The following is a 15,167-nucleotide window of genomic DNA, read 5'->3' as shown; positions in this document are numbered from 1 at the left end:
GAAGTGATGTAGGTTTGGGTCCCCTAACAGCTTTCTGTGGAACTGCAAGGGCGTTTTTGTGGAAATCTTCTAGGGAGAATAACTGACCAAAGGAACAACGGATTTCGATGATATTTAGTATGTACGTAGGTTAGATAGAGATGTACACAATGAAGTGCAAATTATGCTAATTGGGACTTAATTTGCATAGCTAATGAGGAAGACCTATATTTGCAGTGTTTTCCATTATCAGACTCAAATACATGTAACGTATGTAGTTTATGGAAAGTGGATCATCAACAGGTACCAATTATGCAAATAGATTTCTAATTTGCATAATTAATGAAAAACACCATATCTCATCTAAGTGGAAGATTATGGGACTGTCAATATGTTACTTTGTATGCAGGTAGCTTAGACAGAGATATACGTAATGAAGTGCAAATTATGCTAATTGTGCCTTAATTTGCATAGCTAATGAGGAAAATCTGTATTTGCAGTGTTTGTGTTTCCGGACACTTGTAGTCAGCATAACTTAAGAACCTCTGGATAGATTACAATGATATTTGGTATGTGAGTAGGTGTTGGGTAGACAACGGCCAGGGTTAATTTTAGGCCCCCTAGTATATGACCTTGGTACTGCAACAGAAATTCCGTTTTTTCTATCTTTTGATCTGGACAAACTTGAGTCTTGATTCTTTGGCGGCAGAGAGCTTGTGATGTAAGGAGGAAGTGGTGTAGGTTTGGGCCCCCTAGCAGCTTGCACCAAAACTGCAGGAGTGTTTTTCTTAGAAATTTTCAAAGTGGATAACCCAATAAAGGAATGACGGATCCTCGTGATATACGGTATGCAGTAAAATTACACATAGATGTACATAATGTGATGCAAAGTATGCAAAAAAAGAAGCTCATTAGCATAAATGACGAGAAAATTCTACAATACCACTGTTTTCTAAAATAGGACTCTGATACATATAAGATATACAATCCATGGCAGGTGTAACATCTGCATGAAGTACAAACAAAACTTTCACAAGTTTTTGGTGGAAATTTCAGCCAGCAAATGGTTTCATACACAACTGAATGGCTTATTCTGCATGGCGGTGATTAATCACAGTGGTAAGCCCTGTTTCCTCCCGACTGTGGTGGCCATTAATCACTTTCCGAGACAAGCACCACCTGCAGCCCGGGCGCCTCAACCTGGTGCACCCACGGGGGATATCAGTTACATGACCGTCTGCCCGGGACCTCTCTGAGCGAACAAAAGGATTGTAGCTACATTTGTGAGAACAAACAGCATTCTTTGTGTCAGAAAACGGCTCATTTCTAAGCGATTTTAGAGATTTTTAACCTCTCATCGAAAGTCGTAACAACATGGGGAGAAAGAAGAGGTCAAGGTCAGCATCAGAGGAGCGAAAGTTAGAGGATCGCGAGCGGAAAAAGAAGGTACGTATTTACTATGTAATATAGTCAAGTAATCGGGACTCACTATAAATAATTTCTACTTCACAAGATGCCGTTTATAGAGCATTTTCTTCATAATTTATGCCAAGCTCAGCATCAGAGGAGCGAAAGTTAGAAGATCGCGAGCGGAAAAAGAAGATACGTATTTACTATCATATATCAAGTAAAGTCAAGTAATTGGGACTCACTATAAATAATTTCTACTTCACAAGATGCCGTAGAGAGCATTGTCTTCATAATTTATGCCACACCCATTTGGGCTAGGAAATAAGATTATTTCAGGATTTTACAAGGAACTGGAGATAATTTTCTTCATAACTTTCGCCCGTAACCCATTTCGAATAGGAAATAAGATTATTTCAGGACAAACTATGAATAGCTGTTTTCTTACTAGCAACATATCACATTCTTATACAACACTGTAGACTTTGGCAAAGGAGACCCAAGAGCAGGCGGAAATTCGTAAGAAGAAAAACAGACAACGCATGGCAGCAAAACGGAAACAAGAAACTCAGGAAGCAAAGCCAAAGGAGACCCAAGAGCAGGCGGAAATTCGCAAGCAGAAAAACAGACAACGCATGGCAGCAAAACGGAAACAAGAAACTCAGGATCAAAGGGATAGCAGGGAAGTATTTATTAGAGATTTTATTAATACAATGGATTGTGTGTTAGGTTAATGAAGACCCCTTTTGCATGATTGACATAGAAACCTATAACGTTATTTGATCTTATTTCTCTTGCGGTAAATGCTGCAAGCCGATGCCGCGGCGCTTCCATTACTTTTAGCCATATAATTACAAAGATGCACCCTTCACACAGACAACTAGAATGATTAGATTTAAAAGGGTTAAGAGGTGCGAGTGTCCGGCATGAGGGATGCGCAAAGTCTGTAGATATTCTCAAAACAGGAAGACCGATCGCAGCACACCCAAAGTTTCAAATCCTACGACAGGGAAGACGTTAAATTCCAATATCTAAAAGGCAACATTGCCAACGAATTGACTCAACATAAGCAGAAAAGTTAAAGTATTCCCGTGAAGAACAGGCAAAAACCTGAGACTTGCGGTGCATCTACGAACCTTGTCCTGTAACACGGTATTACGGAAAACCCCATGCGGTGCCCGACGCGGCTTGAAAGCAATGGCAGCGTCGTTACCTGAAACTTGCTCAACTTTGTCGCAATATATCTTACTTCATAAAGCGTTCTAGTTTTAGCAAATAGTTGGTAGAGGTGCTGCAACTCATTAGGGGCACAGGTACTACGTACACATCTTACATACAACCTATTAGTGCTGTACTGTGGCTTTTTGAATATTACATATAACTGCTCATACCGCACAGCAGTAGGCGAACGAACCCGGAAGTATACTATATGACCTACATGACAGGCAGCAAGAAAAGGAATAGAAGAAGGTCAGAGGTCAACTTGGGTTTTTACTCGGTCCACTGCTAAGCACATGTTCTGTTGTTTTGGTGTTTTGGGCGGGGAATTCGAAGTCATTATGCCGAAATGTCAGCACTATCTGTCAAATTAGAGTTCCACGACCTCACAACTTCGTCAAATGTTTTTAACCCATATGACTTATTATGAGAGTTTGTCATTGATCATTGCAAGGTGTCTACGGACTGCAGACAGTGAGAGACATTGCGTTCTCCACGTAATATGTTTTTTTTTCTATCGGTCAAGATAGGGACTCAGGCTTTGAGTCAGTGTATAGATCTCAACGCTGCCGAAATTATGCAGAGATTTATTCTATTACTTTGCGGGCTATTTCTGACTGTGAAAAGGACAAATTATTGTTTGACATTCAATTTATACAATGTTGACCCGAGGCATAACATTCATTACATATCAAGAACAAGAGCTATCAAAACGAAAAGTCATGCTGTAGTACCAGGGATAACTGAAAGGGACCCAAGAATTTAATATTTTCTTCATTTTACCAACACCAACCGATTCACCAACTATTTCCTGGAATTATGCTATTCACAGACAGAAATACAGACAAACAGAGTACCCAAGACATAATCTTCTTTGCGAAGATACTAATGACCTTGAAATACCAGAACAACACATTCATGATTGTTCATCTTACATTTTACAGATTGGTCAGAGTCAGGAAGAAAACGTCAGAGACGCGTGCCAATGAAACACATGAGGAACGACAGAGAAGGTTGTCCAACAACAAGGAAAGAACCGCAGAGACGCGTGCCACAGAGACAGCTATGCGGCGAAGTGCAAGATTGTCCAACAACAAGGAAAGAACCGCAGAGACGCGTGCCAAAGAGACACCTGAGCAGCGAAACAGAAGATTATCTACAGACAGGAACAGGACTGCTGAGGGTCGTGCCATACAAACACAAAGCGCCAGCATTCAATCAGCATCCAAATTATTTCAAGACAAGATAAAGGAGGGCCCTACATATGTGTGCTCCGTATGTCATCGCCTCATGTTCAGAAAGTCTGTTGTACGATTCGAACAAGGTAATCCCAAATACAACAAGATACCAACAGATGAGAATAGTTCTATATTGAACAATTTACACCATAGTAGCAGCTGGATATGTAACACTTGCCATATAACAATGACCAAGGGTAGGATGCCAGCTCAGGCAAAGTCTAATGGACTACAACTAGCTAATGTTCCAGAAGAGTTACAAAACCTGCGCCCTCTGGAACTACGCCTCATCTCACAGCGCATCCCATTCATGAAGCTGGTCGGACTTCCAAAAGGACAGCAAAGGGCCATTCATGGACCAGCTGTTAACGTGCCAGCCAAGCTGGAAAATGTTTGCTCCCTGCTTCCACGCCTTCCCGGCAATGCCCAGGTGTTACCAATGAAGTTAAAGAGGAAACTAATCTACACAGGGCACTACATGTATGATTTTATAAGGTACGTACCTTTCTAATTACCATCTAAAAAGATTCTTTACCTTATCATTCAGGCCATTTTTATCTTTGTAGATTGTACTTGAGGCCGTAAGGGTATGGAAAAAAGTTTTATCAGCAATTATCATACTCTGAACATCTCTCTGTGCTTTCAGACCCAAGCAGGTGACAGACGCTCTAGTCTGGTTGAAGACAAACAATCCCCTGTACAAAGACGTGACCTTCTGTGAGGACTGGCAACAACAGTGGCTGGATGGGGATAGTGAACTCTGGGAGGCCATGACCAACGGCAATTCACCGGAGGCAGCTGATGGTGACCCTCCGATTTCCACTGACACCGACCCAAATGACATTAACAGGTGAGCTGTTCTACCGAATTAAACCTTCCTTTATCAATAATCATTTCGTCTTGCACATATCCCTAAGGTGTTTCTTACCTTCAACGGAAGTTATTGCTGCATCCTGTTCATGTAAGACTTAACAATAGTAGTATGTAACTAATCAGATGTCGTATTGAAATATGTATACATCATAATTCTTGACAGGCTGGCAGAAAGGCATGGACATGTGGTGGAGGATGTGCCTCGGGATGGCAACTGCTTTTTCTCAGCAGTGCACGTGGTCCTCAATAAAGCTGGCATGCACTGTGGCTTTCCACATGAAATACGAAGAGAAGTTGTGACATACTTGCAAAGATCTACGGATGTCACGCGCTACCAGCCCTGCATCCCTGATGCCATGGAAAACCATCAACCTGCTGTCGGCGGATATGATGTTGAGCAACCTGAAGAAGTTGACTTCGACATAGCACGTATCAGCGACCCAGGAGAAAGACAAACAGCTAAGTGGAACAGATATGTCGATCGTCTAGCAAATGGTGCTTGGGCTGACAATGTGGCTATTCAAGCACTAGCTGACATGATGGACATTGAAATACACGTCCTTGGAACATTGAATCCGGATACACTGACGGTCATACACCCAGCTCACAGTATAACACCACAACGACCTACTGTTACAATCGGACTTATCGGACAGTCTCACTATGTGGCTCTCCACAAGATCAACACACATGAAGACGGTCATCATATGTATCAGGTATATATCTCTATCTCTATCTCTATCTATCCATCTATCTATCCATCCATCCATTCATCCATCTCTCTCTCTCTCTCTCTCTCTCTCTCTCTCTCTCTCTCTCTCTCCCTCTCTCTCATATATTATATATTTGTATATAGAGCTATATACATTCTATAAAGATTGCATGACAAACATTTGAAATGTCCAAGCTGCAGATTTCATCATGGCCAACTAATCAATGACGACACGAAATATTGATGGCCAATTGTTTCTGTACCAATATCATATCAGCAGTCATAACCATACAATATTGTTTTAAAACCAGAACACTTGCACGGATACGAGTACCACCAGTACCACCATTAAGAGCACAGTGATGACACAGCAGGAGGAAGAAGATGCTGAAGACGAGGCCGCATTTAAGGTAATCACTTTTTACTCACACCATTAATTTCCTATACCACATGTCCACCATAAGATAATGGACAATTTCAAATTATTTTCAGGACACATCTGCGACGAGAGGTCTCCCGTACACGACATGTATGCAGGAGGACAACCTGCAGGACAGTGAGAACATCTACTCATTGGCTCCGGGGGAGAACCAGTGTCCACGGGCGTTCCTAACTGATGAGGACTTCGAACTCATGGCTAACCCGGAAAAATATCCGGATGGGAGGTTCGGTTATTCCTTTCAACGGAAGAAGAACCTCACAGTTAGAAAGTACTTCAACTAACGCCTGTTGGATGCTGATGGAAGATTCGCCAAGGATGTCGATTATTTGTTTGCTGCACAGTACGTGGTGGAGGCAAAGCAGATACGGGATGACGCGTCCATTGCCTTGCGTCAAACCAGAGGACAAATGATGCAAGGTGGACAACTCAACGCAGGTGTTGTCAAGAATGCTGCTAACATGGCCTCGTTGTTCAGGACCGACTCAGCGTATAAGTTCCTAAAGAACGTGCGCGGGTCGCCCGCATATTGGCAACGTGTCCTCTATGATCTTCTTGCGATGGTAAGACAACTCGGAACGCCAACCTGGTTCCTCACACTTTCTGCTGCTGACATGCACTGGCCAGAAATAATACAAAGTATCGGTAGACAATATGGATACAATTTCACAGCCGATGACATTGCAGGGATGTCCTGGCAAAACAAGTGTGAATGGCTGAATAGAAACCCAGTCACTGCAGCACGCCTATTCCAGTACCGACTTGACGTGTTTTTCAAGGAGTTCATTTGCAGCACTGCTCATCCAATTGGGGAGGTAGAAGACTACTTTATCCGGGTGGAGTTTCAGGTGCCTGACCTTAAACCGTTCGAAGTACATTTCCCATTCGTCATTTAACCTTTCTTGTGCATCATAAAACATGAAAAAATTGTGTCACGATATGTTCTTACCAGCCTTTTCTTATTCCTGCTCACCCAGGCACGTGGATCCCCCCATGCCCACACAGTTCTGTGGGTGAAGGACGCTCCCAGGATTGACGAGCATCCTGACGAGGTAGTCTGCCAGTTCATCGACAAGTATCAGACGTGCGAACTGACCGATGATTCAGCAAGGTTCCAGCAACACAAGCATTCCCCGACATGCAGACGTAACGGTGGCTGCCGCTTCAACTATCCACGTCCACCAAGTAGGAAGACAATCATCGCCAGGCCAGTCGTAACAGATGACGCCAATGTCGACACAATCCGAACAAAGAGCAACGAAGCCCTACAGAAGGTGAGAACTTGCCTGGACGACCCTACAACCCCAGCTGACATCAACCTTGACGATCTGTTCACAAGAGCTGGTGTGGCTGAGGTAGACTACACAAAGGAACTCAGCGAAACGAAGTCCGGAATATCTATCATTCTTAAACGTGATCCGATATCCCAAGTGACAAACAGTCACAACAAAGATCTCCTGCATAGTTGGCAAGCCAACCTCGACCTCCAGTATATCACAGACCCATACGCCTGCATAATGTATGTAACATCTTACATGATGAAGAGCGAAAAGGCAATGAGCGAGTTGCTGAGGAAAACTGCAATGGAAATAACAAGTGAAGACGTGAAAACGCAACTTCGCAAGTTAGGATCAACCTTTCTAAATCACAGGGAGGTCAGTGCACAGGAAGCCGCTTATCGACTACTCTCTCTCTCGCTGAAGAGCACCACAAGAACTGTTCTGTTCATAAGCACAAGCCCAAAGGAGAAACGCGTTTCAATGTTGAAGTCCGCAGCTGTGTTGGCCGACATGGAGACGAGAATGAGGACATCTTCGAAACAAGTCTAAATGACAGATATGCCGCTCGCCCAACAGAGATCGAGACCATGTGCCTGGCCGAGTTTGGATCTACCTTTGCTGTGGCATATGGAGAAACAGCAAACCCCAAACAAGAACGTATCGTGTTACAGAACAGCTTAGGTGAGTTGGAGCATGTATTTTTATATTGTGTTTCAAATATCTATCAATAAGGTTTATGGCAGTTAAAAACTCTCCACACTAATTTGTCTATCTTCAACTTTATCCCAAGGTGTCATGTACAGACGACGACGTCCTGCTATCATACGCTTCCACAGGGAGAAGGAGGAAGGCGAATCCAAATATCGACATCTGCTCATGTTGTACCACCCTTGGCGAAGCGAGGATGAACTGATGGACAGCTACGAGTCATACGGACAGCATTACGAGGCTGTGAAGCAAGTCATTCAGTGCAAGGAAGACCTTTACACAGTAAAGAAAACAGGTCTACGTCAGGCACTGAATGATGTGCACGAGATGGGCCCACCAGAACACGCATGGGACATGCTGGCACCTGGAGCTCAACAACAACAGGCAGAACAGGAAGCTGAAGGCGTACATACCAACAGGAACATCGACCCTGAGGATCTACAGCACAATCCTGACCTGCATGATGAGAGTAATCAGTCAAACATGGACAGATATGCGGAGCTTCACGCCCGATACACAGCCGAGGCTAAGAAATCATTGCTGACACCCGACGAATACCGGGAGATGATGCGGACTTTGAATTCAAAGCAACGAGGCATCGTAGACTACCACAGACAATGGTGCAAGGATACGGTTATCGCTTTAAAGGGACAGAAAGCACTCCCTACATACCGTCTATTCGTCAGCGGTCCCGGTGGCGTTGGGAAAAGTCACATTATCAAACTGATTCACTATGAAACGGTAAGACTTCTGAGACTGTCCCTCCGCTTTGACCCAGAAGATGTCATTGTTCTGCTCACATCATTCACAGGTGTTGCCGCTTTCAACATAGATGGGCTTACTCTTCACTCTGCATTTCTGCTAGAGACCGGGAACAAGGGGCATGAGTATCGTTCCTTGGGGTCAGACAAAATCAACACGTTGCGTTCGCGACTCAGCAAACTTCGTCTCATCATCATTGATGAGATATCGATGGTCGGCGCAGACATTCTGGTACATGTACATAGGCGACTGGAAGACATCATGGGAGGTTGTAGTGATACTGCATTCGGCAACGTTAGCATCCTTGCAGTTGGAGATTTATACCAGCTCCAGCCTGTCCTGCAGAATCATGTCTTCGAGACACCAAAAGGCAAGTACCCACAACTGTATGGATCATTGTGGCAGGAGAGCTTCAACATGGTAGAGCTCTCAGAAAGTATGCGACAACATGAAGACAAGCCATTTGCAGATATGCTGAATCGCGTACGTACGGCATCATGTACCTCTGAAGACATCAGTATGCTAAAATCGAGGTCAGCATCTAACACAGACCCTACATATCCACACAATGCGCTTCATGTCTTCACAACCAACCCAGCCGTAAATGAATACAACAAAGGAAAACTGCAACAACTCCCAACTGAAACTATCACAATACAATGTCAAGACTACACAAAGGACAGGCAAACAGGTCGGCTCGATCTCAATCCTTCAAGTAAACCATCCCAAACTGGCGGCCTCAGGCCTGAACTAAGTGTCGCCATCGGGGCCAGAGTCATGGTAACTGTTAACATCGATGTCGCGGATGGTCTGGTCAACGGCGCATGCGGAACCGTTGTGGACGTCATGACAAATCAAGGTCAACCCCATGCCATCCTCGTCGAGTTTGACAGCGATCGAGTTGGCAAGAAAGCTCTAGCCTCCAGCCAATACAAACGCACACATCCAAGAGCTGTACCCATCTACAAGCATGAAGTGACCTTCCCCGTCACGAAAGGAAGACGGCATATACAGATGACGCGACGTCAATTCGCACTGACACTTTGTTGGGCGTGTACGATCCACAAATGTCAAGGCAAGACGCTTGACAAAATAGTTGTGTGCATGTCCGGAAAAGGGCCTTTCACGCCAGGCCAGGTATATGTGGCTTTCAGCAGGGTAAGGAAACTTCAAGATCTCTTCATTGTTGGATTTAGGCCGGAGACCATCAAATGCAATGCTAAGGTCACTGCGGAAATGGCCCGATTGACCAACAAGAGCATGGCTCTTCTGAAGACACCTGCAGTAACTTGTCAATCAACCAGCATCATATTTCTCAATATCCTGTCATACCTCAAACATCTTGAAGACCTTAAATCCACAGAATGCATTGCGGATGCCGACATCACATGTTTTGCAGAGACATTTCTCACCCCTCGTCATTCCTTGGCACAAGACCAAAGAATAACACCAGAAATGTCATACATTGAACGTCAGGACCGACAATCACCAAGTCAGCTGGGCGGCAGAGGTGGTCTCATGGTAATGTCACGCTCAGCTATGACGCGTCTGCACAAGCAAGGTATCACGCCGTCTGCCATCGAGTACATGTGCCTGCGTGTACCCTCCTCAAACACGACCATTCAGCTCTGTGTCGTGTACTGCAAGCCATCAGTGAATCAAAACATACTGCTGCGTGACATGCGTGCATTGGTCAACACCATGGACAACACCACACCAATAATGATCTGTGGAGACTTCAATGTAGACCTGCAAGTCAGCGACAACATCCCCCCTCTCCTAGACACCATGATCACCCTAGGATTCCGCCAACTTGTCTCTAACCCAACAACAGATTATGGGTCATTGCTGGACCATGTGTATATCAACAGATATTTACAAGCCACTGCAAACGTCATCGACTGCTACTTCTCAGATCATGATATCATTAATGTTAAAGTTTCCAAATCCATATAAATGATAATTTCACATGATCGTGGCTCTTAAAAAACTGTGTCAATGCTGTACAAACTTTCCTTCAACAAGAAATGTATAAATTTAGATGTACTACAATTTCAGTAATACCAATGATATATGTATAAATTTTGTAAGAGCAACTCATTAATTATCAAAGCTGTACATTTCCTTTCCATACAAGATTATGTAAAAATGACAACTTCAATCAATCTTAAATGAAACCAACGTTATTTGTATATACTTCGTCTTTGCAATCAATACATTGTCTACTAGCGAATACTTAAATACTGTTCATGACATTAAAGCAGTCACTACTACTACACCACGATTTTGCTTTCAAACCATAATTATTCAAAGGTAAGTGATAAAAAGAATGAGGATTTCGTGTGTGTTCGTATGCGCGTGTGTGCTCCCAGATATTTGCATTCTACATAACCATGCATGTATTATGTGCATGTGGAAGTTATTTGCATAATTTGCACTAACATGTGAATATGAAATTGTGCCAAACAAACGGAATATCGCACATACAATATATCTATCCTTCTGTAGAAACAACAATCCTTGATTTTGCTAATGACAGCCTTATTCTTTATAAGAAACAAACAAAAGGTTAAACATATTTCATGGAGATATGAGGTCGTGGAACTCTTGTTGTATTTGTCGAAAAAAGCCAGGTGAAAAATGAACCTCTAAACACTCTAGAAATCACCCTTTGTCTCTGTCATGACCACTGGACAATTAGCTCTTCAGTGAGTTAAGCTGGTTAAAGAACACTTTCACTTACAGTTTCACATGCTAAATAGCATATGTAATAATACAGGATGCAATGACCTATGATCACAAAGATATCAATGCTATCGGACAAAACTTGTTCTTCAAGTGATGCAATATTGAAATAATGTTCACAGCTAACCAGAGATTTGATGATTTGTAGAAGCAGCAAAGTACTCGTTATAATCTATCAGTAATAGTCAAGCAAAAAGGATCAGATAGTATCCAACAGCAATATTGTTATTAATCATACGTATGCAGGTTGGGGCGATCCCATCCCAGGCTTTGTTAGCTTGGCAGGTTAAACTGGTGCGTCCGACCAGCTCGTATCCAGGATCGCATGTAAACTGTGCCACATCCTGGTAGAAGTTAGAACCGCTCAGACCACCATTTACAGGAGAAGACAACGGCGGACACTGTACACCTGAAATACACGAAGCAACATAGGGCGTCGATCATAGGAGGAAAACCATTTCTCGATTGTCTAGCCCCATGCTAAAACACTCCAGAAATAGTAAACCTTCCTCATTCTGATAAACATCATTGCCATATTCAATTTAGAAATACAACGTGTGGCTCTAACTGAAGCCATGCTGTAATTATTGGAAATAAACCCGATGCAGGCCAACCCCCAAGGTCTAAAAAGGGTTTAAGCCATTCTAAGGACTTTCTCTTGGCTTGGCTTGGCTTCGCTGACAGAGATTTAAGGGTCTTGTGCACCTGGTGCAGGCCCGCTGGTGAATCACAGGTTGTCCAATAACATATGACAACAATTAACGCGTTCCTAAATAGTAAGGGAAATCCATTTTATTCCATGACTTAATACGGGAAAAAGAAGTATTACCAAAATACAGCCGTTTTGGCTAGTTCCTTAGGAATTTAAGATATTCTGAAATTTATGTTTTCAGCTAACTTAAGCAACAATCGGACGTGTTGTTGTTTCCTCATTCTTAAATCTCGGAGTCTGAGTCTAAGTCTGGGACTACGTCCTAAAACCAATTTCATGCCATTCTGACGTCACTGTTACTCCACAATGTAAGGCCCTTCATTGTATTCTGTATTCAGCATGTCAAAACATTACAGATTTGGACAAATCAAATTCAATTAATTATAAACTTGATTAGCTATCATCATTTTTATATTGAAATTGATGAAGCAGACATGGACGCTTATTTCACTTACGTGTGCAGGTTGGAGGGCTCCCACTCCAACTGGTGTCAGCTTGACAGGTCAAACTGGGGAACCCAATAAGTTCGTACCCAGGATCACAGCTAAACAGCACCACGTCCTGGTAGAAGTTTGTGCCGCTCACAGCGCCATTTTCAGGAGAAGAAGGCATCGGGCACTGAACAGCTGAAAGGCATTTGAAGTAAATTGTTTCGTGTGACAAAACATCGTACATTTAAGTACAGACAACGGCGGGAATATGATTATTAATAAGAAGAATAGTGATCATAAAGAAAATATAGACCTGCTACACGGACCTATCTGATAATAACCGTAGAGGTTAGTGGAAAGGGTTTGGGGGATTTAGTAACTAAAAGAAAGAAGTTAACACGATACCTACATTGTGCAGACAATAAAGGAATAAAAAGTGTGCTAGTTTGACACATTCTGACTGCTTCAAGAACTAAAAATGTTCAGCACGAGATGATAATGGCCACGGAGTCTTGTATGTTGACTAACAATGAGCTTCTTATATCATAGAAATAATTTTTAAATGGTTTAAGTTTTGTGCTACTTCTGTTAATGTTTTCCATTTAATTTAGTCTTGTGTTTTGTATACACATTCATATGTATTTTAGTCGTAAACGTTTCTATGTAATTTCGGAAAGATTGTACTGACTTTGAATGCTGTTCAGTTATAAGCCATATGTTAGGGCTAATCCTTTGTAATAGCCTTTGACTAGTTGGTTAGCCTTGGCTGTACTTTCTTTTACAGCCAAAGGAATAAATCAAATCAAATCCTACGTGTACAGGTTGGGTCGTTCCCATCCCACGTTCGGTCAGCTTGACACATCAAGGTGTCGCTCCCGACAAGCTCGTATCCAGAATCACACGTGAACTGTGCCACGTCCAGGTAGAAGTTAGAGCCGCTCACAGCACCATTTACAGGAGAAGACAACGCCGGGCACTGAACAGCTGAAATGCGTTTAAAGCAAAATTCTTGTGTGATGACCAAAAACGACACAGCAGCTGAAAATCCTGTCTAAGGGGTACCTGTTTTACCATGGAAAAATATATCAACTATTCCTTGTTCTAATGAGATGTTTCTTACAAGTCGCATGCGTAGATAAAGCGCGAATGCCTTAGATATATAAATGTAATGATATTATAGTTGAATCAATAGAACTTCATAAATGTTCATTGGAGGTGACACTATTTCTGCACCTTGTAATTGCATGCCATTTTTCATTCTTCATATGTTATGTAAATACGGACATAATGTTCAAAGTTATCATTAACGCCATCAATGATTGCTACAATTTTTTTATCAATAATACAATTTTTATCCTACGTGAGCAGACTGGGGCGGCCCCACTCCATGTCGCGCTGGCCTGGCAAGTCAAGGTGGAGCTTCCAACAAGGTCGTACCCAGGATCACATGTGAACTGAACCTCGTCCTCGTACAAGTTAGAGCCGCTCACACCACCGTTCAGGGGAGACGGTAACCTCGGGCACTGCACACCTGTTTTTTTTTTTTTTCAAATACAAAAGTTCAGTTATCTCTAATGATAGAGTAAATACGAACTTCTGAAAGCCAAAACGAGTTCATTAACATATCTTTATTCCATGTCAGCCATCTCCATATTTATAATTTCACGTCTGCTTTTGTCGCGATAGTTCCCTTTATCACGCCCGATTAGAACCTTTACTGTAGTAACTTGAAACATTTAGTGGCTGCTGAGGTAACTATACTAAAACACATATTTAACATAAATGTTGATAGTACATAGAACATGAGCAGTAACCCCATGCGTGAGTTGTAATTATATCTTATAGCGACGTAAAGATAGGTACAAATCACACTGTTGACACAGTACTTTCTTGGCACACAATGTTCTGGCCATATCATCAATGCATTATGTTGTAGTATTGGTGAAGAGAAACTCTACATTAACCCCTTGGTAATACAACTACTGTTGACTGCAGTATGCATGCAAATGCTTCAACAAAGATAACAGATGAATCTTACGTGTGCAGGATGGGGTAGCCCCGCTCCATACGGCGTTAGCCTGACAGGTCAACAAGGAGCTTCCAACGAGATCGTATCCAGAATCACAGGTAAAGAATACCACGTCCTGGTAAACATTGTTTGAAAAGCTCATAGCACCATAGTCCGGAGGTGACAACAGCGGACATTGCACAGCTAAAAAACGGATAAGAGAAAAACCATGGATATCGAAATATATGGTACGGATTACTTTCTTCTCATTGAATATTGGTTCATGAAAAGTATGAAATAATCTCAGATAATATGCTATGAATGATATATTATCAGAAGAAGAACTTTATTGCGCGACAACTGTAACTGGTACAATGTATGGCAACTTACGCACATGAGAGTCGAACTATTGCTAATTGTTGCCTACATAATGACTAAATCTAATCTATCTATGACTAACGGTAAAAATAATCTATAGAATAATGTACATGCTAACGCTCTAGAATACAGTATATTGGTAATAATATTCTGTGTTAGGAATGAATGCTATTGTCTCGTTTTTATTTTGTCATATCGAGTTATATACAAATTTGCCTACATGGATGGATATACATGTATGAACAGGGCATGATTACAGCATATCGAATATCTCTGT

General features: G+C 42.3%; 1 protein-coding gene across 3 annotated transcripts; it reads left to right on the top strand.

The window, feature by feature from the left end:
• The first annotated feature begins 1,008 nt into the window (after nt 1-1,008).
• On the top strand, nt 1,009-10,876 carry LOC136421774 (uncharacterized). Of its 3 annotated transcripts, XM_066409325.1 has the most exons (7): nt 1,009-1,425; nt 1,869-4,337; nt 4,489-4,692; nt 4,879-5,431; nt 5,739-5,837; nt 5,920-6,714; nt 6,844-7,737. In XM_066409325.1, the coding sequence occupies exons 2-6, from the start codon at nt 3,424-3,426 to the stop codon at nt 6,148-6,150; spliced, it is 2,001 nt and encodes a 666-aa protein (XP_066265422.1). In that variant the 5' UTR covers nt 1,009-1,425; nt 1,869-3,423; the 3' UTR covers nt 6,151-6,714; nt 6,844-7,737. The 3 variants fall into 3 exon arrangements, with proteins under 3 accessions (XP_066265422.1, XP_066265423.1, XP_066265421.1); XM_066409326.1 differs by lacking the exon at nt 1,009-1,425 and having other exon boundaries at nt 1,610-4,337; XM_066409324.1 differs by lacking the exons at nt 1,009-1,425; nt 1,869-4,337; nt 4,489-4,692; nt 4,879-5,431; nt 5,739-5,837 and adding an exon at nt 7,937-10,876 and having other exon boundaries at nt 6,147-6,714; nt 6,844-7,827.
• The last annotated feature ends 4,291 nt before the right edge of the window (nt 10,877-15,167 follow it).

This window comes from Branchiostoma lanceolatum, chromosome 16, assembly GCF_035083965.1.
Source record: "Branchiostoma lanceolatum isolate klBraLanc5 chromosome 16, klBraLanc5.hap2, whole genome shotgun sequence".
NCBI lineage: Eukaryota > Metazoa > Chordata > Leptocardii > Amphioxiformes > Branchiostomatidae > Branchiostoma > Branchiostoma lanceolatum.
Note: the sequence above shows the minus strand (reverse complement) of the source record. Positions and strands in the feature narration are given on the sequence as shown.

Excerpts from the sequence above, each read along its gene's own strand:
- LOC136421774 (XM_066409324.1), top strand. The coding sequence starts at position 7,734 with ATGTGCCTGGCCGAGTTTGGATCTACCTTTGCTGTGGCATATGGAGAA. Across the intron at positions 7,828-7,936 it reads CGTGTTACAGAACAGCTTAG|GTGTCATGTACAGACGACGA; the intron begins GTGAGTTGGAGC and ends CTTTATCCCAAG.